The 24,568-nt window shown below is 55.1% G+C and overlaps 1 protein-coding gene across 1 annotated transcript; it reads right to left on the bottom strand.

Moving 5' to 3' along the window:
- Positions 1–5,528: 5,528 nt before the first annotated feature.
- On the bottom strand, positions 5,529–22,724 carry PTTG1IP (PTTG1 interacting protein). The gene is made up of 6 exons (XM_061167447.1): positions 22,529–22,724; positions 15,814–15,866; positions 13,834–13,942; positions 10,341–10,512; positions 9,625–9,671; positions 5,529–7,231 (listed from the first exon to the last, which is right to left on the bottom strand). Exons 1-6 carry the CDS (start codon positions 22,626–22,628, stop codon positions 7,185–7,187), a joined length of 528 nt encoding a protein of 175 aa, XP_061023430.1. The 5' UTR covers positions 22,629–22,724; the 3' UTR covers positions 5,529–7,184.
- Positions 22,725–24,568: the final 1,844 nt, after the last annotated feature.

Raw genomic sequence — 24,568 nt, 5'->3', positions numbered from 1 at the left:
CTGGAGAGAACCCCTCCCCATGGTGCAGGTGCTCAGGGCAGGCCTGGAGTTCCAGGCAGAGTGGGGACACTGAGAAAAACCTTCCAGCAAGCCATCCTCCACCCTCAGCATGGGTGATGCTGAGGAATGTGAGGTCAGTGGGCACTAAAGGTAACCATAGCAACCAGAGCCAGTCAGCCTGTAGCCTGCCTGACCCCTGCAATAGCAGCCAAAAAGACGAAGAAAAATGTCCATTTCCAGATATAAATACTGTTAACCGCAGTCTCTATTGCCTTCCAGACAGTATCTTGCTCTCAGTAATTACAAGACACACAAAAAAGAAGGAAAAACTCCCACAATCAAGACACAAAAATCACCAGATCCAGATTCAGATGTGACTCAAATGCTGGGGTTGTCAGACCGAATTGATATTAAGGCTCTAGAGGAAAAGATAACACAAAGAAAAGAGTGGAGACTTTGAGCACAGAGATGGAGACAGAAGGGGCCCATGGAAATTCTGGAAATAAAAACAGGCAAACAGAGATGAAGGATCTTCAACAGTTTCACGAGGAGACTCAGTACAGACAAGGGGAAGAACCGTGAGCTTTGAGATAAGACCATGGAAATAACGCAGACCAAACAGAGAGGAAAGACTGGCCCCACCCCCAACAGAACAGAGCAAACAAAAGCCTGCAATGATTTCAAATGGCCTAACATGGCAAGCCACTCCAGTATTCTTGCCTGGAGAATTCCAAGGACAGAGGAGCCTCGCGAGCTATACAGTCCATGGGGTCACAAAGGGTTGGACACGACTGAGCCACTCTCACACACCCAACATACAGTTGGCAACAATTGGAGTCACAGAAGGAGAAGCAAGAATAGGCAGGAGATATATTTGAAAAAACAATGGTTGGGAATTTTCTATAAGTAAAGACACCATGGCACAGATTCAAATTCAGAAGGATTTAAATGTATACAGAGAAGACTGGCAGGCTGCAGTCCACAGGGTCACAGAGTCAAAAACGACCGAAGTGAATAAGCAGCAGCAGCATAATAAACATATAAAAGTCACACCAAGACACATCCCATATTTAAAGTGATGAAAGCCAAAGGTAAGGAAGACACCTTGAAGGCAGATAGAGGGAAAAGAGACACATGACATGCAGAAGAACAAGGACCAGAAGACCACACACCAGATGCAGAGACCACGGAAGCCGGAGACCAGGAAGAGGAAGGATAGATGCCTTTATACACATGGAGCTCAGATCTCTACACCCAGCAAACTAGCCTTCCGAAGACTAGGAGAGACTTCCGGTGTGAGCAACTCCGGGAAGACCCTGAAAGACTAGAATGAGGCAGGTTAGAGAGCAGACCCAAAGCTCAGAGACTCGACGCGATGGCTTTCCAGGTGTTCTTCCTCTTTCATCTCCCAGCTCGGACCAGAGGGTGCCCCCAGTGTGGGGGTGACAGGCCAGTGCAGGTGGCAAAACCCCAAGAGAAACCCTGTCTCTCTAGCCAGAGAAAAGGAGACCGTGCGAACAGAAGGCTGCGGTGAATCCAGGTTTTGTGCTCATTTACTCCTGGACAGATCCCGATCCTGGAGCAGCACAGTTGGGGCAGCGCATCCGCCCAAACCTCAGCAGAAAACCCCTCCCCCTGGCCACAGAAACCGGGAAACGCCCCGTGGTCTAGAAAAATCGTCAGCGATCCTTCATTTTATCCCTCTTTCCTCCCTGCTGGATCCCTGGGCAGCCTCCGGTCACCTGACTCCACCTAGCCCTTCCCTGCGGAGGTGGGGCCCCTCTGCCGACCACCTCCCGACCCCAAACGAGGGTGTGGGTCCTCCCCAGCTGTCCTGGCGGGGTCTGGGGAACATCCTAGAAACAGGCCTCGCGCCTGTCAGATCTGGGAGGTGCTGCAAAAGCCTGGGGCTAGAGGTGCAGCCGTGAGAGCAGGCTAGGGACGCAGGGCTAACAGGACATCGGGCTTCACCGGGGTCATCCTCTTGCATCCCTGGACGGGCAGCACTCTCGCCTTCTGGGAACAGGCTGCAAGTACACAGGCTGGATCAGAGACTCTGGGGCGGGGCCCAGCCATCCGGGTTTTAAGGGCCTTCCGGGGGATTCCGGGACTCCGACGCAGCTCCAGCTTGAGAGCCCTGGTGGGCGGTGCTCAGCCGGGACACTCCAGACAAACTGTCAGGGCACCTCGGAGGAACACAGGCTCTGGTTTATCAGGCCCTGGGTGGGCACTGACGCTCTGCAAGCCGATCGAGCTCCCAGGTGACGCCAGGCTACTTAACCCGGGCCACACCACGCCGAGCAAGCCTCTGGGGCAGTCGTTCTAAGCCTTACTGTGCATTACCATCACCTGGAAACGCTGGGGAAAAACCACCTCTTGCGTCCCTCCCTCCCCAAACCCAGGAGACCGGTGCTCCTGGAGGCTGGGCCAGGCACGGGAGAGGGTAGTGGGCGTGCCTGGAGGCGGGGCCTGGCACAGGTTGAGGCAGTGGGCTGCCAAGGTGGGTTCGCGGCTGTGGAGCAAAGGTCTGGGCTCCTGGAAACGAGGCCGTTGGTAGGCCTAGTACGTGAGCCTGCGCCCTGCCCCTCCAGCCAAATTCAGGGCACTTCCTGCACCAAGTTATGGAGAAATGCACAGGCAAAGCACACTCAGGAGCTGACCTCTGCAGATTGGAGAGTCTACCATGGATCACCAAGGGGTCCTGGTGGGGTGGATGCCAGGGGTCAGCACCAGAAGCTAGAGATAGACCACAGGAAGTAATATGTCACCTGGAAGGAAGGAGAGGAATCAGAATTTTTTAAGCCCCAGGAACTGTCAGGGGAGAGGCCCTGAGAATGAAACTGATGCATATCTGCTAAGCTAGCAGGCAGGAAAATTCTAGGCCTTTTGGTCAAAGACTTCCCAAAGTCTGGCAAAGGCTTCCCCTCTCGCTTAGCTGGTGAAGAACCCGCCTACCAATGCAGGAGATGCAAGAGAAGCAAGTTTGATTCCTGGGTCTAGAAGATCCCCTGGAGAAGGAAATGGCAACCTGATCCAGTGTTCTTGCCTGGGAAATTCCATGGACAAGGGAGCCTGGTGGGCTACAGTCCATACGGTCACAGAGTCAGACATTACTGAGTATTCATAGACATTCGGGCAAAACCCAGCTGTGACGGTAATGGGGACACCTGGCTTTTCCCCAGTGGTCTCCAGGCTGGTGAGAAAGGACCCTGTCATTCAGCCACAGGTGAGACCATGGAATGGTTCTCAGGGCTTCCCCAGATGGACCTGTAGCCATTTTCAAGGGCCACTGTCCTGGAGCAAAGGAAATCCCTGACCTTCGGGGATTATTACCGGCTCAAGGGGTCTTCCCCAGTGGCTTAGATGATAAAGAAGTTGCCTCCCAGTGCAGGAGACTGGGGTTCAATCCCTGAGTCAGGAAGATCCCCTGGAGGAGAGAATGGCAACCCACTCCAGTAATCTTGCCTGGAGAATGGCAAGGACAGAGAAGCAACATTTTCTGTGGGGACCTGGCCAGCCACAGAGGTCCGCTGGCCAGAGTGGGGCCTGTGGAGGCCAGATGAGGATGGGTCCCACTCGAGTCTAGCTCACTGTGGGCCCGTGGGAACCAGAGGCCCAGACGTGTCAGGGAGGAGCTCACTTGGTCCTCCCCACTGGTGCCTGGGACTGAAGGGAAGACCGCCCTATAGATAGGCCTAGGAAGCTGTGGAACCCACCCCTGCCGCTGAGATGGTGAGCAGAGCCCTGCATCCCAGAACGGGTGCCACAGGCTACTGCACCCCAAGGGTCAAACGTGGGGCTCCCTGCCCATGACGAGCTGCGTCATGTCCCCCAGATTCACCAGCCGAAGCCCTAATCCCAGCACTCAGGATGTCAAGCTCTGGAGAGGGGATGGTTAATGAAGAAATGAAGTTAGAATGAAGTCACTGAGCGAGCACTAATCCAGTCTGTCTGGGTCCTTCCAAGGAGAGGAGGTGAGGACAGACATACAGAGGGACGGCCGTGCGCTTCCACAGGAGGGGCCACCTGAGACTCCCGGCCTTCAGACTTTGAGACAGGAAATGTCTGTTGTATATGCCTCGAGTCAGTGGTCTTGTCACGGTGGCTGGAGCAGAGGCACTCCAAGATCCTCTGAGCCCCCCTCTGGCTGTTGCAGGGCAGATGAGTCCTCAGGAGTGGCTGGGGTCACAGCCAGGCCCAAGGGTCACAGCTGCTAGGGTGAACTAACTTGGCTCCCAGCACCTGGGCTCCCTCCAGCTGCTGGCCTGGCACCTGCGTCCCTCTCCTCTCCCAGCCCTGCCAGCCAAGACCACCTGCCACCTGTGCCTCCACACTGACCTCAGGCCAGTTGACCTTCTGGCTCTGTCGTCTGCAGCGCCTGACCCGACTATGACATCACCGGAGCTGACGGGCCTGGTGAGCAGGCGGTAGGGAGCCCAGATGCTCAGCCAGACCCTATGCACCCCTAGAAGGTGGGGGGTAGCGGCCTGATCAGGGCAGGTGGCCCGCCAGGGGTCTGGCTGTTGGGAACACACTAGAATGTCCCCTGGGGGCCAGTTGCTGACGACGATGGTGGGTGGCACGCTTGGACAGTGCAGTCATGGCTCGTGGAGCCCATGTTCAGGCGGCTCTGGTCAGAGGTCTTTGATGCCCAGCGGGCCCAGGGAGAGGTGCAGGAATGTGGAGTCGGGGTCACAGGGCCTGGGGCAAGCTGACCCGGGCAGTGGGGGCAGGCAGTGAGTACAGCGGCCCAGTTCTGACCCCAGACCCGCCACCACGTGCTCCAGAGCCCAGGACTCTGTGTCTTGTGGCCCCTGAAGAGGCTCCTGCTCATTTTGGTGCCTGGGCCCTGGGATTCAGTCACTGAGCGGGCAGGCTCCCTGTGGGCTGGCACTAGCTGGCAGGCAGTGAGCTCCTGGAACCTTCCTGAAAGGTGGGCCAGTTTCCCCAAGCAGCCACCTAGCTGGGCCCCCACCGTGGTTTCCCTTCCTGTGTCCTGAGGGGAGGCAGCAAAGCCCAGTCCCAGGTGTGAATAGGTCCAACCTCCTCCCGCAGCAGCCTGGAGGGGCTGGCGGTGCCCTGCCTGCCCGTCCCTTCCAGTTGCCCTGTGACTGAGACTAACCTCGGAGTTTGGAGCAGAGAACGTTTATCGCAGGGCTGAGCATAGAGACACGAGGCTTGTGCTCAAAAAAACCCCAACTAAGCAGCAACTCAGAAGATGGAGGGGCCCTCCTCACACCAGGCAGAAACCCCGGGGGGGGGGGGGGGGGACGAGGGGGAGGTGTCTGTTCTGGCCACAGTCTGCAACAGGGGAACTGCAGGTGGAATGAATGCATGGCGGGGCAGGGCCCGGGGGCCACTCAGCTCGTGGTGTGGAGCATCCCTACTGGCCTGGCATCAGGAGCAGGCTGCGCACTCGTGCCAGTGGGTCCGGAAGCCCGTCTTATACTCCAGCAGCCCTGCTGCCCTCGCTCCCCAAGCACTCACGTCCACAGCCCCCAGAAATGAAACACAAGGAATGCAAGGCATAGTCAACAAAAGCATGTATTAATCAGCTGATTGGAAACTGGTTAAAGATTAAGGCACTCAGACTCGTGGTTTCCTTTAGGTTACAATCTCTGGCTGCTCTTGGTGCTGCTTCAGAACATGAGACGGCGGAGCCACTCCCGGGAGGGCTCTGTGCTGTGCGGGAGGGTGGCACGTGCACCAGCAACCCTGCTCTAACAACCCATTTTATCTACAACCCGGCTTGGCTTTCAGCTCAGCAGCCTCAAGTCAAGAAAGAGCGATTTTACATTCATACTAACTACCATGTTAATACAAAGTTAATCAGTCTACTAAAAAGTTTATGAACAAACAGCATAAAGTAAAAATTTGCAGACTGTTATATTTAGGAATGTTTCATAATACTCTCATTGCTATTAAATGCCCAAGAAATCAGAGAAATAAGACAAAGGATTTTGTTAAAGGTTGTTTCTGGTCTGTGAAATGTGAGGGTGGAACTGTGAGGTCAAACACAGATCCGTGTGGCTAACCAGGCACATGTGACCCCTGGATCCGCATGAACGCTCCTACTTATTGTGCACTTTCACCTTCCTTCCCAAAGCTCAATGTTTTCCTCATTTAAAACAATTTGCCAACTAGGACTATTTTCAGATTTTTTTAAAGAAAGGCTGTTCACAGTGACTTCACCATCTGCTGTCCCTGCCAGGAAGCGCAAAGGGCTACTGACTGCGGGCCTGCATCTTAATCTGGAAGAAAGGAACCCCAAGGGCGGCACCATACGCACCCAACTCCCCTTCAAGCAGCCGCCTCTGTGGGAGATTCCCAGGACAGGCCGAGACAGACGACGGGGAGGGAGCTAGGGTCCGTGGACAAGTGGGACAGCCGCCAGTGCCTATGTGTGGAGATCCCATCAGCGGCCCCCTCCTCTTGAGGGAAGGCCCGTGGTCACCTGCAAGCCCTGAGTGACCACCAGAGACAGCAGGGAGGGTCTGACTCAGGAGACCCCAACCCCGAGGCTGATGCTCACTGGGGCTGAAAAGGCAGGCAGAGCCTCAGGAGGCCCTCCCACCCCCAGGACACAATAGCACCTGACCGACGACCGCCCGTCGGAGGTTTTATAATTCAGATGAACACTAGAAAAATATCTTGATGTACCAGTAAAGACACAAACTTGAAAAATCACCCTATAAATGGTCTGCACTTTGACAATAAAGCTTTTTGGGAGAATCTTTTGGGTAGGAAAATAAAATCCAATAATTAAAAAAAAAAAAAGGTTTATGGCTCAATGCTACTCGGTGTGGGCAAGGTCAGACTGCATCCTGGGCCCCGAGGTGCAGAGGAAGCGACAGGGGTTGGGGGAGGTCCCAGGACAGACTGCACAGCCCCGCTTCCTGCATGTGGACCTCGCGGGCCCAGATGCAGGGCCGTCTGCACTGGCCCACAGACGACCGGAGGCCTGAGGTGCGCCGCATCCTCCCCAGGTGGACAACAGAACAACAGAGAAGCCCTGACAGCCTTCGTGTCTCAAGTGACTAAATACAGAAACGAGAGAAGAGGAAACAGAAGCTCCCAGGCCTCGGCCCGAGGCAGCTTCCTTCCCCAGGGTGGGAGGCGGAAGGGCAGTGGGGTCCCTGCTGACTAGAGGCCTGGAGACTGCTCGCCGCGCCACCAAGTGCATCTTAGTTGTTTTCGAATCTGGCATATGGGTTTTCTTCTTTAAACAAACCTGAAAACAAAACAAGCCTGATTAGAAATACACTCAGCCACAGGCAACAAGAGCCAGAAAACGGCACGTGAGGCTGTGCACGAAGGTTTCCACAGAAGCCTGTATGAAGGTTTACTGAAGCCCCAAGGAAGACAGGTGTGCAAGGAGCTCAGACACTACCCTTCTGAGAACGTCACACCACTGGCAACTTTAAAACCAAAGTGAAATTTACTGGAAACAATACTTCTAAGAAAAATAGGTCCTAAGCAAAAAAGACGTGTTTGCTGATTCAGAAAGAAATATGAAAGCCACTGTGTCATCCCTCCGTGGCTGGCTAAATTATACAGAAGAAAACAAAAGCACCATACTTGAGATGCTCTATATAAATCCTGATTAATTTTCAGAATTAAGGCCACAGGCAGAAGGTGACTTGTCAGTTCAACAGTCAAAGAGCTAAACACCCGAAGACCAGGAGCTATCTGTGTGAGAAGCATACTCTCCCTCTCTTTAAACAGCTGGAGCCACTGCAAAACTCTCCTCCCCGCAGGGCTTGGGACGGGGCCAGGTGCGGGCAGAGGGAGGGTGCTGTCTGTCAGGGGAAGACGGTGAGCTCAGCTGGGGAGAAACACACAGCTGGTTTGGGGTAGCAAACTATCAAGCAGGATTGTTAAGGTCCTGTTGGAAAAAAATACCCAAACCAGCTCCTGGCGCTACTTCTAGTTTAGAGGGAAAAACAGACATAAGCTGCCTTGTGAGAAGGACACCAAAGGAGCTGGGGTTTGGTCTGCGCTATGTCTTGTGTGTCAATCAGGCTCAGCCCTGACCCTGCCCCGAGTTCTTCCCATGGTCAAGGCTTTCCTTCCACAGTCCAGGCCATTCAGAGGGCTTCACACAAATGCGCACAAGTTAATTCCATCAGTGCAATTACAGGGCAACTGATCACCTCCTTGAAAGGAATACAGGGAATCTCTGACTGCTCCAGAAAAGGCCTTGTGCAGCTGGGCACAGGTCCAGGGGTGTGTGTGTGTGTCTGTGTCTGTCCAGGTGTGTGTGTGTGTGTGTGTGTGTGTATGTCCAGGTGTGTGTGTGTGTGTGTGTACACGCATGCGAGCACACACCCACCTGTCTTATTTAGATTAATTGTAATCAGATGTCTGACTGCTCCAGAAAAGGCCTTGTGCAGGCTGGGCACAGGTCCAGGTGTGTGTGTGTCCAGGTGTGTGTGTGTGTGTGTCCAGGTGTTTATGTGTGTCCAGGTGTGTGTGTGTACATGCATGCGAGCACACACCCACCTGTCTTATTTAGATTAATTGTAATCAGATGTCTGACTGCTCCAGAAAAGGCCTTGTGCAGGCTGGGCACAGGTCCAGGTATGTGTGTGTGTGTATACACGCATGTGAGCACACACCCACCTGTCTTATTTACATTAACTGTAATCAGATGTCTGACTGCTCCAGAAAAGGCCTTGTGCAGGCTGGGCACAGGTCCAGGTGTGTGTGTGTGTATACACGCATGTGAGCACACACCCACCTGTCTTATTTACATTAACTGTAATCAGATGTCTGACTGCTCCAGAAAAGGCCTTGTGCAGGCTGGGCACAGGTCCAGGTGTGTGTGTGTGTATACACGCATGTGAGCACACACCCGTCTTATTTACATTAACTGTAATCAGATGTCTGACTGCTCCAGAAAAGGCCTTCTGCAGGCTGGGCACAGGTCCAGGTGTGTGTGTGTGTGTGTGTGTGTGTGTGTGTGTGTGTGTGTGTACACGCATGCGAGCACACACTGGGCACAGGTCCAGGTGTGTGTGTGTGTGTGTGTGTGTGTGTGTGTGTGTGTACACGCATGCGAGCACACACCCGTCTCTTATTTACATTAATTTTAATCAGATGTCAAAAAGTTCCTTTCTACAATTTCCAATTTCAGAGGAAACCAAGTGCAGAAAACACCAATGATTTTGGTGGTTTGAGAATCAGCACAGAACTATCTAAACACAGGAGCAGGTTCAATGCTCATAACACTGAAGAAAACAGTCCCCCCAACGGAAAACCTCACCAAGCAAACACTGAAACAGAATACAACACAGCTCCCAGGACAAGGCCTGAGTGTGGTCACTGCCGAGAGGGTGGGAAGACAGGCCAGGAGCAACTACAGCCTGAGGGCGGAGGATGCAGGGCCCCGCAGCTCAGAAGCTCCCCCACTGGAAGGCGAGCAGAGGGGAAGGGAAGCAGCACTTCATGGGCACACAGGTGCCTGGAAGGCCGATGGAGGCACAAACACCTGGGGGCACCAGTGGTCAACCACGAACTCCTGGAGAGCCACCCCCCACACAGCAGAGACTGCCCAGCACTGAACGGGACCAGGAAGGCCGGGCCAGCTCCTGCCAACAGAAATGGGGAGCCCACTGTTCTTACCATATTTTTTTCTGATTTCATCATGTCTCAACTTCATCTCCGCTCTCCTAAAACAGAGAAATCTGGTTTAGCACCAAACTACAGCGTAATTCTAACAGCTGTGCCTCTCACAGCCTCTGGCCTGGAGCCAGGCCGGGCAGGACAGCCTGGCCGTGTCCACGCCCACTGGGACGGCCAGGTGTTAAGCACGCACTCGAGGTTGCTTTGATGGCACATCATTCAACTCTTCCTTTTGATAAAACCAATTCCAGTGCCCCTTACTGTGATTTTAGAAAACGTTCTTTTCACATAAAAACAAATCAGCAAATATCTTCTCCTTGGTTCTGAAGACAGTGCAGAGTACATGGGTCTTGGCCCCTAGCAGCCGCAGGCTGGCAGGTCAGCACCCCCAACCCTGGCCGCACTACGCACACTCGCCAAAGGGCTCCAGGACCAGGGACACATGGTCACCAGAGCACTGGTCACACAAGAGGCCCAGTTAGGCCTCAGATGGACAGGAGACCTAGTTAAATGCCTTCCTCCTGCTGAGCCTCAAATGGCTCAGGACTGGATGACCCGCTAGAGGCCATGCCGGCCCAGCCCCCACATCCAGTTTCCCACCCTCCATACCACCCTGAGAAAACCCTGCGGACACACTCCACATGGTCCCGCTCTTCAGACGTGTAGGAAGCTCGGGCAACAGGATCCTGCTGCCCCCGGATCATGCTGGGCCTCACCGCTCCTCCTGCCGGACCCGGCGCTCCTCTCGCTCCCGGATGGCCTTCTCTTCGCTCTTGTCCGGCCGTCGGCTCCGGCTCCTCCTGCAGCAGCAGAAGCAGCAGATGGCAACCCCCAGGAGCAGGGAGCCCCCGATCACTGACATGGCAATGATCAAGGCCTCAAAGTTCACTGCAGGTGCAAAGGGGCAGAGTTAGGGGCCTGAGCGCTCCCAGCAGCACCCCTCCCTGCAGGGTCTCCAGAACCAGGAGTGCCCCTCCCCCATGGGGTCTCCAGAACCCGGAGCGCCCCTCCCTGTGGGGTCTCCAGAACCCGGAGCGCCCCTCCCTGTGGGGTCTCCAGCACCCGGAGCACCCCTCCCCCATGGGGTCTCCAGAACCAGGGACGCCCCTCCTCGTGGGGTCTCCAGAACCAGGAGCACCCCTCCCCCATGGGGTCTCCAGAACCAGGGATGTCCCTCCCCAAAGGGTCTCCAGAACCAGGGACGCCCCTCCTTGTGGGATCTCCAGAACTAGGGATGTCCCTCCTCATGGGGTCTCCAGAACCAGGGATGCCCCTCCTTGTGGGGTCTGCATAACTAAGAGTGCCCCGCCTCATGGGGTCTCCAGAACCAGGAGTGCCCCTCCCCCATGGGGTCTCCAGAACCAGAAGCGCCTCTCCTCATGGGGTCTCCAGAACCAGGAGCGCCCCTCCCCCATGGGGTCTCCAGAACCAGGAGCACCCCACCCCCATAAGGTCTCCAGAACCAGGGCTGTGGCGGCAATGCCCCACCTTCCTCCAGCCTGTTTCTGTGACTGAGTCACCAGTTTCCATCAACTTCAAGCAACAGGTAACTTTCCTCATCACCTGATGCTGGAGAGATGTTTCCAGCCTGAGAAAAGCTGACTAAACCAGGGAGACCAGCCCTGCTCTGACGACCTGAGTCAAAGGCCAGCAGGAGGCAAGTCCGCCTGTGCAGGCCAAGGGCCCGCCAGAGCCATGGCCCAGGCCAAGGGACACCCAGGGCCTGAAAAACAGCACTGCCACCATCAGCTGACTATGGTTTCCTGTCCAGACCAAACACACTTAGGACAAGTTCCAATTCTTTCCAGCTTCTCTTGAGGGTTTACAAATTAAAACCAGCCAGCCAGTACTTTTCCACTCCATTCACACCAGAGCCTCTCACAGTACAGCCTGGCACCGTCCAGGCAGCCTAGCCCCGCCCTGTACTCCTGGATAGTGGTGGGACCCTCCCATGATAGTCTGCAGCACTGGACTTGCCTCATGGAGCTGATAACCTTCAACCCTGCCAGCTCCTTGGCTGGGGGTGGGGGAGGCAGATGCCCGCCGCCCTGGTGCCCCCACCCCAGAGCCACCTCAGGCTGACAGCGTGATAGCGCTGGCCATGAATCTTGTGGTTTTTTCTCTCCTGACCTATCCTGAAGTGCCAGAAACACAAGAAAGAGAAGTAACACAAGACCCTTGCAAGGAGAGGGTGTAACTTTTGGACTAGAGAACTCCCAAACAATCAACTTTAAAAACCGGTCAGACCGAGAGGACCTTGGCTCTAAGACACACCTGCCCCCACAGGAGCCTTTCTCGTCAGCAGCTAGACCCAGTTATAAAGCAGAAACAGAAATCTCACCATGATGGGGAACAGGGCATAATAGACCTGAGCAAAGAGAGACCTGATCCTGGATAAGGGGCCAAATGGTAGACTTCACTGTTCTCCAACTGAATGTATACATTTAAGGTTGTCACAATCACAACCCCACACAATTATGCCTAGAACTGGATAAGATGCCCGTCATCTCTAAGAACAGAAAGCACATGGGGCCCAGGCCTGCGTGGGAGCAAGGTGTGCTGTGACCAGGTGAACCAGGAGTATCTCCAGCTGCCCGACCACAAGGCTCCCCTGGACGAGATCCCAGCTCCCTGCCTGCCCGAGGATGAACCCAACAAGTCCATCACACTTTCTCTTGGGAACTGCGGGCACTCCACCCTCCTATTACCACAAAGACTGCCCCCAGCACCCCCTCACCCAGTGCGAACCTGCGTGGAATGCAGAGTCCCCCTCCCCAAACTACCCAGTGCAAGATGTCCTGTGTCCAGCTGCACTCACAGCCCCAGGGCTGGAACCTCACATCACAGAAAAGGACCGACCAAGGCCCCACCCTGCCTGAAGCAGCGTAGACTGGGGTGGCCACTCCTGAGAAACGTGTGGCTGATAGGTTAAACTGCTGGTGTGAGCCAGCAGTCTGGTCCTAAGGGCATGCCCAGGGTGGTAGGCGTCTGCGTTCAGCCGACACAGGAGCACACGGCAGCCCATATACAGCCCGATGTCCACCAGCAGACCACAGCAGTCGCCCGTGGGGTCCCAGGGGAGAGGAAAGTACTGGATGTGGTCTGAGTGGCATCACCTGCAGACTCCTATGACAACCCACTGAGTACACGTGTGTGTGTGTGTGTGTGTGTCCACACACATGTGCATGCATGTGTGTTTGTCCTCTACAGTACGTGTGTTCACACACGAGTACGTGCATATGTGTGCATGTCCTCTAGAATACAAGTGTCTGTACACACACATATATGTGCACATGCATGCGTGTACTCTATAGAGTTCAGGCCTGGAGAGAGGGGGTGAGGGCTCAAGTGCGCACTGTGTTAGGAGCCACGCTTCCAACCGTTAAAAGCACTTTAACAGTTAAAGCCCAAGATGCCCACAGTTCCCTGGAGCCAGAGCCATCTCTGCAGAACAGCTGAGAGGGAAGGTCCCGGGGAGACAGACACCAGGACGAAGCAGACGCTGGCGAGGCCCAGGGAGCCTTTCTGGGGTGAGGGTGGCCATGAGGACAGCCAGCTGCATGGACATCAACAAGCATGTCTCTACAAATGTACATGCACGCACATACACACTCCCCACATAGACACAAACTTCTGGATCCCTGAGGTTTCAGCGGGTGAAATCAGAAGTGAGTTGTTCAGTTGAAGGCTGACATATTCTGAGAGAGAAATCGTTTAGAAAAAGAGGTAACAGAGACTAAACTGCAGGTGAACCCAAGACACAAACACACAAACAGACCGTCACAACTCCCTGTGAGAGCACCAGCTCCCACAACCTGCAGCCAGGCAGGCCTCTAGAAGGGCCTGAACATGAGCTACTAAGGAAAGGATTAATAAGCCCAGCTCATAAAAATGAGTTCCAGGTGGTAGCCCATACCACCCACCACCTCATATGGCCACTAGAAACCAGCCTGGGTCTCACTGAGCGCGCGTCTCCCCAGGAGAAGCACCACCACCGGGACAGGTGCTGACACCACCTGCACGGCCCTGGGATATGGGGAGACGCCTGCAGAACCGAGGCCATGGCCGTCATACCTGGGCCACCCCTCTCTCAGACACCAGCACTCTCACAGGCCATTCCCACTTCTGGTGTCTTCCCTTCATTAAGCACAACCAGAATGTTCAAAACGACACTGGTTTTGCAAGAAACCAAAGAAAGTGGCGCCTCACCCCAGCACACGCCCCAGCGTGCAGAGCTCAGCCGGCAGAGGGAGCTGGGCGGCAGGACTTTGGTCACTGGGTAGTCCAGGCACATCTTGTTCGTGTTGCACCAAAGGCACTGGAAGAGACGATGACAGGATGTCAGGTGTCAGACGGGCCAGGGTCTGCCCTGTACCGCCCCCGCCACTGCTGTTCCCTCCTCAACGCCCTCCCCAACACAGCAGCTCACCTCCACCCACCCACCAAGGCCCTCCTCACTCAACCAGGCACCCCAAGCCTCGTGGCTTCCTGCAGCACTGGCAGGAAGTCAGGCACTGTGTGCTTCCCCACGTCCTCATTGGAGGGTCCACATCCCCTGCAGGAGGGACCAAGCCAGGCAGTAGAGTGGTGTCCACCCCAGGTTATTACCCTGCAAAGACCCTAACTTGACCTCTACAACTGCACCGAGCGGTCCATTTTAAAGACGATGCAACTGAAGAGAAGCAGAACCAGTGAGCCTGAAGCCGGGCTGCCTGTGTCCCTGGAACACATGGTGGGGACCTGGCTAGCACATCAGGCAGGGTCCCGGAGCCGGACAGGTGCCGGCTCAGAAGGGAGGTCTGAGCCACCTAACAAGCCCACCCAGGTTAGAACATTCTGGGTATTTTTATGCTTGAAAGTAAAGATTTCACCAAGTTGTTTTTCTTCCAGGTTTTAACAGGATGGAAAACAATGTTATTTTTCCATCCCAAGTTAGAGTGAGAGTCTGTTACCAAAAAAATGTCGCCATGAAACCTGGGGTCCCGGGACCACGGAGGCAGTGTACACTCCAGTGCCTCATGTTCAAAATGACAAACAGCAGCAAGGCCTTCTTCGTTTTGGCCATTTGAGGATCCCTTCCATTTCAGTGGTTCTTTCCTGAGTTAAAAATTGAGGGGAAATCCTCCATTTTAAAACCGTCAAGTTTTAAACATCTCATCTTCCATTCCTCCCCTGCAGTTTTACCGGGAGCACCTGGAGCACACTGCAGTAAGTTCTCCTCTGGGGTAGTTCTGTCACCATCTCTCTCCTGTTTTGAGATAATGAGGTACAAGCACATGGTGAACCACACGGGGCGCTGGCAGGCTGCAGGGGTCTATGGACCCTTCCGGCAGCTCTTGTGCTTTGAGGAGTCACACACTGAGGGCTGGCTTTCCTCTGCACTCTTTACTTTTGGTTGCACTGGGCTTCACTGCTGGTCAGGCTTTTTCTCTAGGTGCAGCACGTGGACTTCTCATTGTGGTGGCTTCTCTTGTCCCAGGGCACTGGCTCCAGAGCACGGAGGAACTTAGCTGCTCTGAGGCATGTGGGATCTTCCCGGATCAGGGATCAAACCCGTGTCTCCTGCACTGAGCAGGGGGATTCTTCATCACTGAGCCACCAGGGAAGCCCTCCCCTGCCTGGGTTCAGAGTTGGAGTCAGGCCTTCAGAGGACATGTGCACCCACTGTCATCTGAGCACCCCAACCCCAGAGATGAGAAAGAACATGGGGCACTCTGTCTCAAGGGCCCCTCAGCAGGAGAGCTCAGCACTGGGTGAGAAGAGGGGGGCTGGGAGGACTCCAGGCACACCTGCCATGTCTCAGGGCCCATGTGTAGAACAGCCCAGCCCCTGTCCCAACAGGCCTGCAAGGTGGAATGACGCCCAGGAAGCCCTGGACACAGGTCCACAGTCACAGATTAGGGGCTAAACATGCCTCCCCACTTCCAAGCACCTGCGCTCACCCAACACCACACCTGCGGGCCCCGGGGCTCACATGCGTTCCTGGCTGTGAGCCCATTACACGTTTGCTCTCAGGAGCTGAAGCAGCACTTTAATAACTCGGTGGTGTGTGCAGCTCTCCTGAGATAGCTTAAATCGCCCAAGAAAAGCTGTTACTGACCGCCCTGAACCCCACACCATGCACACGGCCCCTGGAGTCAGAGCTGGCCAGTGTGCTTCTGGATCATGCACTGACCGTGTACCACTTACCGAGACATTTTTCAGGCACTCTTCACAGGTTCTGCTTGTGTTCTGAGAACAACCTGCAGGGAAAGAATGAACATCACTGAGAACCCTGCAGTGTCAACACCCCAGAGGGCACAGCGAGCCATGCTTAGAACCTGGAGAGAGACAGCCAGCCTTCAAGGTGCATGGCTGAGCCTCTGTAAGCGGAATCCTGTGGGGACATGCCAGCAGCATGTGCGGTCCTGACCCCGGGGTCTCCTGGGAGACGGCCGCCTGCTTCTTGCCTGGGCACCACTGACCAGCTCCTCAGCAGACACTCTGGAGCCGAAGGCCACAGCAGCGCCAGGCTAGGCTTGAACCAGGCCTCAGCCCCCAGCCAGTCCCCCAGGCAGGAGGGAGAAGCCGTTCCAACCCCGTGGAGCACCCTGCACACCCCCGCCCTTCAGGCATCTTCCTGGGACAGCCACTACAGGAAGGACTCAAAGCTGAGCAGCTAACAGCTCTGGAACTCAAGCCAGTCAGGGGAGAGCTGGTGCACGAACAAAGACTCTCCAAACCACCATCAAGCAGCTGCTCTTCACCCCAGGCTGCCCTGACACGCGCATACACAAGAGGCCTGAGCACAACCCTTGGCCACCAGGAAAGGCACACGAGGCACAGTCAGGTCCCACTTCACACCCACCAGAACTGAGCATGTGAAACCGTGGCGAGGATCAGGGGCTCTCGGCATGTCAGTAGGTGTGCAGAACGGCTCAGCAACTTGCAAACAAACAGATGCTCCGCCGAGACTCAGCAGTTCCACTCTCAGTCTTGTGTGTCCCAGACCCACCAGGACCCATGTGCGCAGGAGGGCTGACGGCAATCTTTACATATGGGAACAGCCGAGAGCTGAACACAGCCCAGCGGTCCAGGCACCTTGCATGCCCCTCGGCCTCCCCGCAGGTCCGGAGAGCCGCCAGGCGGCTCCTCCTGCCCAGTGGGAACATTAGCCCCTCCCAGCACCACCTCCTCCTCACACGCAGTGCCTGGGGGCAGGGGACAGAGGTGACTGCAGAGTCCTGCAGTGGGACACTCTTCAGCCCCGAAGAGAAGCACGCCCGCACACACATGACTCTACAGACCATGAGGGCAGGGAGAGGCCCCCACAAAGGCCCACAGCACAGGGTTCGGGACAGGTGAGACTCAACTGAGGCAGGCAGGTCAGACTGGGTGGGGCCCCGACCGCTGGAGACACCTGTTCTGAGGCTGGAAAGAGGTCAGGGTCGCACAGGTGGAATGCACGCGACGGCACACGTAGGTTCCTGCATCTCACTGCACATAGAATGAATGGATCTAAGGAAAGAGGAACACTGAGCTCTTGATAAAGACGTGTGCAGGGAGGCGCGGGGGTGTCTGTAATTTCACAATGTGACAAACCCAACGGCGGGCAGAGGAGTGTTCACCACCTGGGTCCCTCAACTCCCTGGACTTCCTGAGAGTCTCATGATAAAATGAAGGAAAGGGAGCTTTAGCTCTAAGTCACAATCTCATTCATAACGTTTGCTGACCAGGACCTGTACAGTAAACTGCTACCTGAGAGGGCTAGGAGTGCTTCTCTTCAATAGTGTAGCTCTTGTATATCCCATTTTTAAAAATAAAAGCCCATTTTTGTCACAACATACCATTCTAAGGCAATCACTATTAAATGATTAGGCCCTTCTCAGAGCCTCCAGTGAAGTGCTGTTAAGTTTGTGTTGAAGCTGATTTTAGACTACTTTGACACATTCAGCCCAGGAGGGCAGAGGAGGCTAACAGCCCCCAAACGCCTCTCACAGCAGGGCCGAGAGGGCAGGCCACAGGTGTTCGGAGGTCCCCTACCCCCCAGCCTTGGATGGCAGGAGGGGGAGCCCCGCGGGGCTGCCGTGAGGACAGCTTCACCTGAAAGCTGAATTCTGACTTCTGTCCACCAAGGGGCCGAGGGTAGATAATACTGTCCCCACTACAAGGCACTGGGCTCCGCGCAGGACAACAGCTGGCCCCACAACTGGGGCGGAGACGACACCGTCACCTCGGACAGCCTGCTGCCTCTGACAGTGGCACAAAGGCCCAGAAGCCAGCGTGGGTGGGGGGTCCTCCTTGCCAAACTGGCTTAAACATCAGAGTGACGGACTCTCACCTCCTGAATGTTCATGATCTCACACTAGCATGGGATAAACAGAGAAGGACAACCAGCCAAGAGTCTCCATCACAATGGACGCCAAGACCACTGAGCCATTTGTGGAGGGACAAGAGATTACATACGGTCTCAGAGCACCCCGCCACCCCCATTTAACTGTACTTAGGAAGAGAAAAGGCACCCGAAGAGTGATAAACGTACTGCCGCAACAACATATGACCACAGAACCACAGGACCAGTGGCAGAAGGTGCCTCCGAGGGTGCAGGAAGGACAGTCACCCAGTGGCTGAACCCTCCCCACACGCACTAGAATCAGATCAGAGGAAACTGATGGGACGGCAAAGAGGCCTCTGAGCACAAGGACATGCTGAGGGACTGCTCCAGGGAATGGAGGCTAAGAGACATCGCAGCCAAAAGCAACACGAGTGCCCGGGGTCAGTGGCCAGAGGATGCTACTGGGTAACTGGTGATCCGTGTGCACTGGGTGTGTGTTAAATCAAGTGTTCAGTAGCATCCTAATGGTCACCATGCAGACCTGACTGTCACGTTCTGCCACTATCTTCCTTCTTAGGAGATACACCCTGGCAAACTTAGGGCAAATGGCCACATCATAACTTGCTCTCATCAGTCTGGGTAATCCAACTTTCCTGGTGGTCCAATGGGTAGGACTTTGCACTTTCACTACAGTGGCCTGGGTTCAGTCCCTGGTCAGGGAATTACAGTCCCACAAGCCACGTTATACTGCCAAAATAAGCAAATAAGCCGTCCCAGGCAGATACAGACATGAAGGCAGAGCACACGTGGCCAAGGCTGTAAGAACAGACAGGGATTCTGGAGTTCACTGCACCATCTTTCCTTCAACTTTCTCTGCAGCTCTAACTTTCTCTAATAAAGCACTGGACAGGGAGGCACGGTGGGGATCTATCTGCATGACACCTAACACATCCACTCTCGATTCCTTCTGAAAAACTGAAGAAAGCCTGCACTTCCTTGTTGTCAATCTTAACAGAGGCCAAGAGAGCAACAGTAATAAAGCAGAGGAATTCTTCATGGGGAATTTCCAACATAGAAGCCTGTGTGACAACTGGTCTTGCAGGAACTAGCAGACCCGTCCAGCCCAGGGTCTCCAGGTCATGGGCCAACACAAGTCAACAGAGAAGCCAGGAGGGGCAGGCCAAGGGGACTGCCTTGCCCTCCTGCTCCCAGCATGGCCTGGAACCACCAGGCAGGTTCTCAGTGCAGAAACATCAATGTTATACAGCCCTCACAAAGTCAGCACAAAGCCCTTGAAAACGCCAGGGCGTAGTAAGGAAAACATGTTAACTATTAACATCTGATTCAGAAACCAGGCACTCTTGGTCATTCAGGGCATTTTTATCTCATCATGGAAACAGGAAATCTGGAGCCAAAAAGCCCACCCAAGATCCCAAGCTCGAAGGGGCAATGTCGCTGAGGCCAGGCTCTCCAGCTTGGACTCTGAGCCAGTGACTAGAGAACCTTAAGTCTTGTGCTCTCAGGAAAACTAAGCTAAAGAAAAAAGGGTTCTCAGGACATACCAGCCATGGTACACGTGAGTTCTTTCCTACAGTTTCAGGTGAGTCTTGCTTAACCAAAGAAGGACACACACTACGTGTATGAAGAGGCATGTTTTCTAACAACAAGGAAACAATAAGCATATTTCCTGTGGAACATAACAGACCAGAGGGCTGCATTTGGCCATGCCAGCGGCAGTGGAAGGTCCCCAGAGTAAGGCACTGTGGCCATGGCGCAGGGTGAAAGGACACGTGGGACGGGGGGTGCTGGGGCTGTCACCTTCACAGGAGAAATGTGGAGGCAAGTTCATTTAGACAGAAAGTCCTGGCTGTCTTACCACCTCGGCAGAAAAGGGGGAAGGACAGTACAGAGCAAGGCAAAGGTTCAGACCCGTGCATGCATCCATTGCCCTGTGACCTGCTTGGGAGCCCCCTTCCCCCCGTTTTCAGCAGCAGGACCGCAGTGCTGCTGGACTGAAAGAGTGCTGAAGGAGCCCCACCTCCACCCCCAGCTCCTCTGGATCCCTCTGTTTAGGACAACAGACTGAGGTCCTTTCAAGGGTCGCCGTCCCTCCGGATGTAAAGATGAAACTCAGCTGGAGTCTGACCCCATACACAATTAAAGTGGGGTCCAAAACCCACGAAACTTCTTCAATTCAATGAATCTCTCCAAAGCTCTTCAACACCTTGTGGGTTCCTAACGCCTCCCCTCCACCCAAGCGCACAGCAGAGAAGACATGGCTGGTTTTGGACTGTCGTGATGGTCTTTGAGTTCACACACCTGTCAATCTGTCTGGGCTAAGGGATGCTGAGAGAGCTGGTAAAACACCGTTTCTCTTTTCCTTTTTTACGAAGATTTTTTTCTTCTTCTTGGCCACTCCTCATGGCTTGTAGGATCTTAGTTCCCCGAACAGGGATGGAACCAGGGCCCCTGGCCGTGGAAGCACCGAGTCCTAACCACTTGATTGCCAGGGAATTCCCAAAACATAGTTCCGGTAGTATCTGTGAAAGTGTTTCCAGAAGAGATTAGCATCTGAACGGGTGGACAGATGAAAGCACTGGCCCTCTCCAAGGAGGTGGGCATCTCCCAATCCACTGAGGCCCTGACAGAACAAAACGGCAAGGCAGCACGAATCTGCCTTATGAGCTGTCATCTACCCTTGCCAGTGAGCCTTTGGGCTGAGACTACGCCATGACTCCCTGGCTCCCTGCTGCCTGGCCTTGAGGTGTGGACTGGACCACACGCTAGCTCTCCCTGGTTGGGCAGACAGTGACTCATGGGGCTCCTCAGCCTCACGGTCCCGTGGGCCAGTCCCTCATAACTCTACATATATCCTGCTGGTTCTGTTTCTTTCAGGTAATTTTTCCTGACTAGTACACACAGCATCCTTGCAAGGAATGCAAAGTATCTTAGATGGTGTAGTCACATTCCTATAGCATGACAAGCAGTAAAATCACACAGCGAGCCCAGGCTCTGTGGGAAAGGAGCACCTCAGTGTTCAGTGTGGCTAGAAAAACAGCGGCTTTTCTCCTGAAATACTAAGCCTGGTTTCATTCTCAAACTGTCACAGGACCCGCCCGCTCAGCTCACAGGGGTCTCTGGCGGCTTCAGAAGTCCAGGGCTAAGCCAGCATGAAAAGCAAGCAGCCAAACACACCGGGGGCGTTTCTTGACACACCCACTCTAACAATGAAAGGGCACAGGCCCTTCAGCCACCCAGGAGAGGCTCTTGGGTGATAGCAGATTTGGCTCTCATCCATCCTGTTTAGTAAAGAGCACTCCCAGGTCAATGAAACCAGCTCACAGGGCTCCTTGGCCCCATGGTCACGGGAGCCAAGTCTTCCTAACAACTCTTTCTCTTCAGCTACATATATCCTGTTGTGCTGAAAATTCACATTTGTGCTGAAAAGTCAATTTCAACCAAAAGTTCCCTATTCTGTGCAACTCCACTGCTGCACTGAGAGACAATGTCACAAGTGTGCACCCAAATGTGTTCAGAAGGAGACTGAAGAGACTCACGCAGCACTGCACGCAGACACCCGCTCAGGCCACACAGAGGGAAGGTGCCTTGCAGGGCTAAACAGAGTTGATGCAGCCACAGCTGACCAGAGCTGAGAAACACCCTGGCCCCTCAGGCTGGCCCAGGAGGGTGAGGTCGCCAGCCAGAGGCTCTGTGCCCCACACTGGTGATTACCCTCCATCCCCCGCACACCACACACAGCTCCCCCATCAAACCCTCCAAGATCCCCACCCACCTGCAGATCACCCACAGGACACTGCCGTCCAGCAGTCCCTTTTCTGGAGCTTCTGAGCTCTTAGGTCACGCACTCTCCTCACCCCTCACCCCTCTAACTGCTATTTCCAGGTCAGGCGGCCCAGGAACTCAGAGCTTCCATCAGCCAGTCACTATGTGGGCTCAGCACCTGGCCCAGGTGGTTACTGAGAAGTGGTGGGATAAACAAGGAGGACCACCCACCTGCCCAAGTAGGGAAGGTCTGGAGCCTAGAACCTGGGCGGCAGGGCAGGCCAAGATCAAGCACTGGCTGATGACCCTGGAGCTCCTCAGAGGGGTCTACTCTGTACAGTGGGCATCGGTGGAAGGGCTGCACACAGGTCTCCTCGACCTGTTGTCGAGCAAAGCCCCCCAACACACCAGCTGTGCCCACACAAAAGCCAGGCCCCTGGACTCCAGCCGCTGACCTGCTGTAGGTCAGGCAGCTCTAGAGCTCTGCTTCCGACCCCGGGTCCACAATCGACAGCTCTTTCCCAGGATAGCAGGGCCATTAAGGAGGGGACAGCGCGCTCGGCCAGGCCGCCCCGCGGTCCCGGACCACCCCGAATGCTGAGCCAGGACAAAGGGCCGGTCCCGACCACGAACGGACACTCGGGTGGCTCCCGGCTGTCCCCGCAAACCGCGCGGGCCTGGAGCAGCGACCCCGAGCGGCTGCGACCCCCTGCCCTCTGCGCTCCTTGACCCCGACCCTGCTCCCCCTGTCCTCACCTCTCCCGGTCCCCTCGGCCCCTTGACCCTGTGCCCCCCGACCACCCTCACCCTGAGCGGCGGCCGCCGGGAGGAGCAGCAGGAACAGCGCAGCGCCGCCGAGTGTCGGTCCCCGGCGCGGCGTCGGCCCGCGGACTCCGCTGGACGCCATGGCGGCTGCGGCCTTGACGGTCGACCGTCGTCTCCTTCGTCGTCTGGACGCGCCCCACCTCGGACCCAGGCCAGGCGCCTCCGCCCGGAAGAGCCGCACGCCGGAAGTGGGCGGGGCGACGGCCGAGCCACAGCGCAACAGGGGCCCCGCCCATCGCCCTCCGGCCTGCTCCAAGCTGTTGGCGATCGCGCCTCATGGTGTGCAGCTCAGTTCGCCTGCGCGGCGGGAAAGCGGCCGGCCGCGGGAGCCGTGCGGCTCAGTGCGCCTGCGCGACAGCGAGGGCTAGTTCGGCTGGGGCGCCCCCGCGGCCTTGGCCCACAAGGGGTGCAGCAGCTCTCCAGGAGTCAAGAAGTGGCGCTGCTTCCTGGATTGGTCTCGCAGGCGGTGCAGAACCAGCGCGCTAGCCCCCCACTCCCGCCCCGACACCCAGATCCTCGCACGCCCCTCACCTCCCCGGGGCTCGGCCGCGGCTGGCCCTCTCCTGGGAGGTCTGCAGGCTGCAGCTCCAGCCCCGATGGCCTCAAGAAACGATAAAAAATATATATTGCAAGAGTCCAGTTGCTTTCTTGTGTTTGTATTTGAAAAAGTACAATGTGGCTTCGGGGGTGGTACAGGGAAGCCAGAGACCCATCAGCTAAGTTTCCGGGGTCCCTGACTTGTGGCTTCCTGGACCAGTCTGGTAAGACCACCTCCCCTGGTAGAAGCAGTGCTGAGATCAGGGTTGGAGCTTCTGTCACAGGGTGCGGTAGGGGGTGGGGGGGGGTGGGGGGGTAGAGTCTCTGAATGAAAGTGAAAAGTCACTCAGTCGTGTCCGATTGTTTGCTACCCCATGGATTCTAGTCCATGGAATTCTCTAGGCCAGAATACTTGCCTTCTCCAGGGGATCTTCCCAACCCAGGGATTGAACCCAAGCCTCCTAAGCTGCTGGCGGATTCTTTACCAGCTGAGTTACCAGGGTTGCCCAAGAATACTGGAGTGGGTAGTCTACCCCTTCTCTAGTAGCTCTTCCCATCCCAGGGATTGAACCGGGGGTCTCCTGCATTGCAGGCAGATTCTTTACCAGCTGAGCTACCAGGGAAGCCCAGAGTCTCTGTGATCTTTGATCCCATTCAGGATCCAAGCGTAGCTTACTGGGTCGTGTCCCACCACTGTCCCACACCTACCTCAACCCTGACTATTGCTGTGAAATCTGGGGCAGGGGCTTTGTAGTCCAGCATGGAATCTAGCTGACACTGGGGAAATAGGCGGGGTGCAGACAGATGGCCTGCTACCATTTGAAGCAGGGTATATTTGTTCCCTGCCAAAGACTGAAATGGAGCCAGGGAAGGAGGGAGCGCTGAGTCCCAGCCACTAGACCACCAGGGACAGCAACCAATGACAAGGCCCTTGCCCAGCAGCTGTGTAAAAGGAATTTCCATATAGAAACAGAAAGTAGTGAAACAAGTCTTTATTAGAAGGAAAAAGAGTATGTGTGAATGGACACACAAGCAGGCTCAGAAGGAGATTTGTGGCCTCGAATCACTTTTATGAGTGTTTCTTCCTGAATTTCGTTTGGCCAGTCATCTTGCTTTGCCTGCTGCTGAGTCCATATCGGTTTATCTCAGGGTGCTCCCGTGTGTGCGCACCTCTTAACCAAGATGGATTCCAGCAAAGAGGCCTGTGGGTAGGTTGACATCACATGCTATGGGGTGGCACCCCCTCCCTTTTTGACCTCCAATGAGCCTTTCTGTGCATGTCTAATAGGAGAGTTCTTAACTTTGAGAATGAGGACTATGTGATCATTTATCTTGTCCTCCATCATCCTGCTGTTTTGCCAAAAGCTTCAACTTCCATTTTAGGTTCAATGAATTTGTTAATCAAAGAAACCACTCGTTATACACAAATAAATTAAATATTTAATAGAGAATTATCTAACTTGCTTTCAATATACTGTTGAACGA

Source organism: Dama dama, chromosome 19, assembly GCF_033118175.1.
Source record: "Dama dama isolate Ldn47 chromosome 19, ASM3311817v1, whole genome shotgun sequence".
Classification (NCBI taxonomy): domain Eukaryota; kingdom Metazoa; phylum Chordata; class Mammalia; order Artiodactyla; family Cervidae; genus Dama; species Dama dama.
The sequence above is the reverse complement of the archived record's forward strand: the minus strand, read 5'-3'. Positions and strand labels throughout refer to the sequence as shown.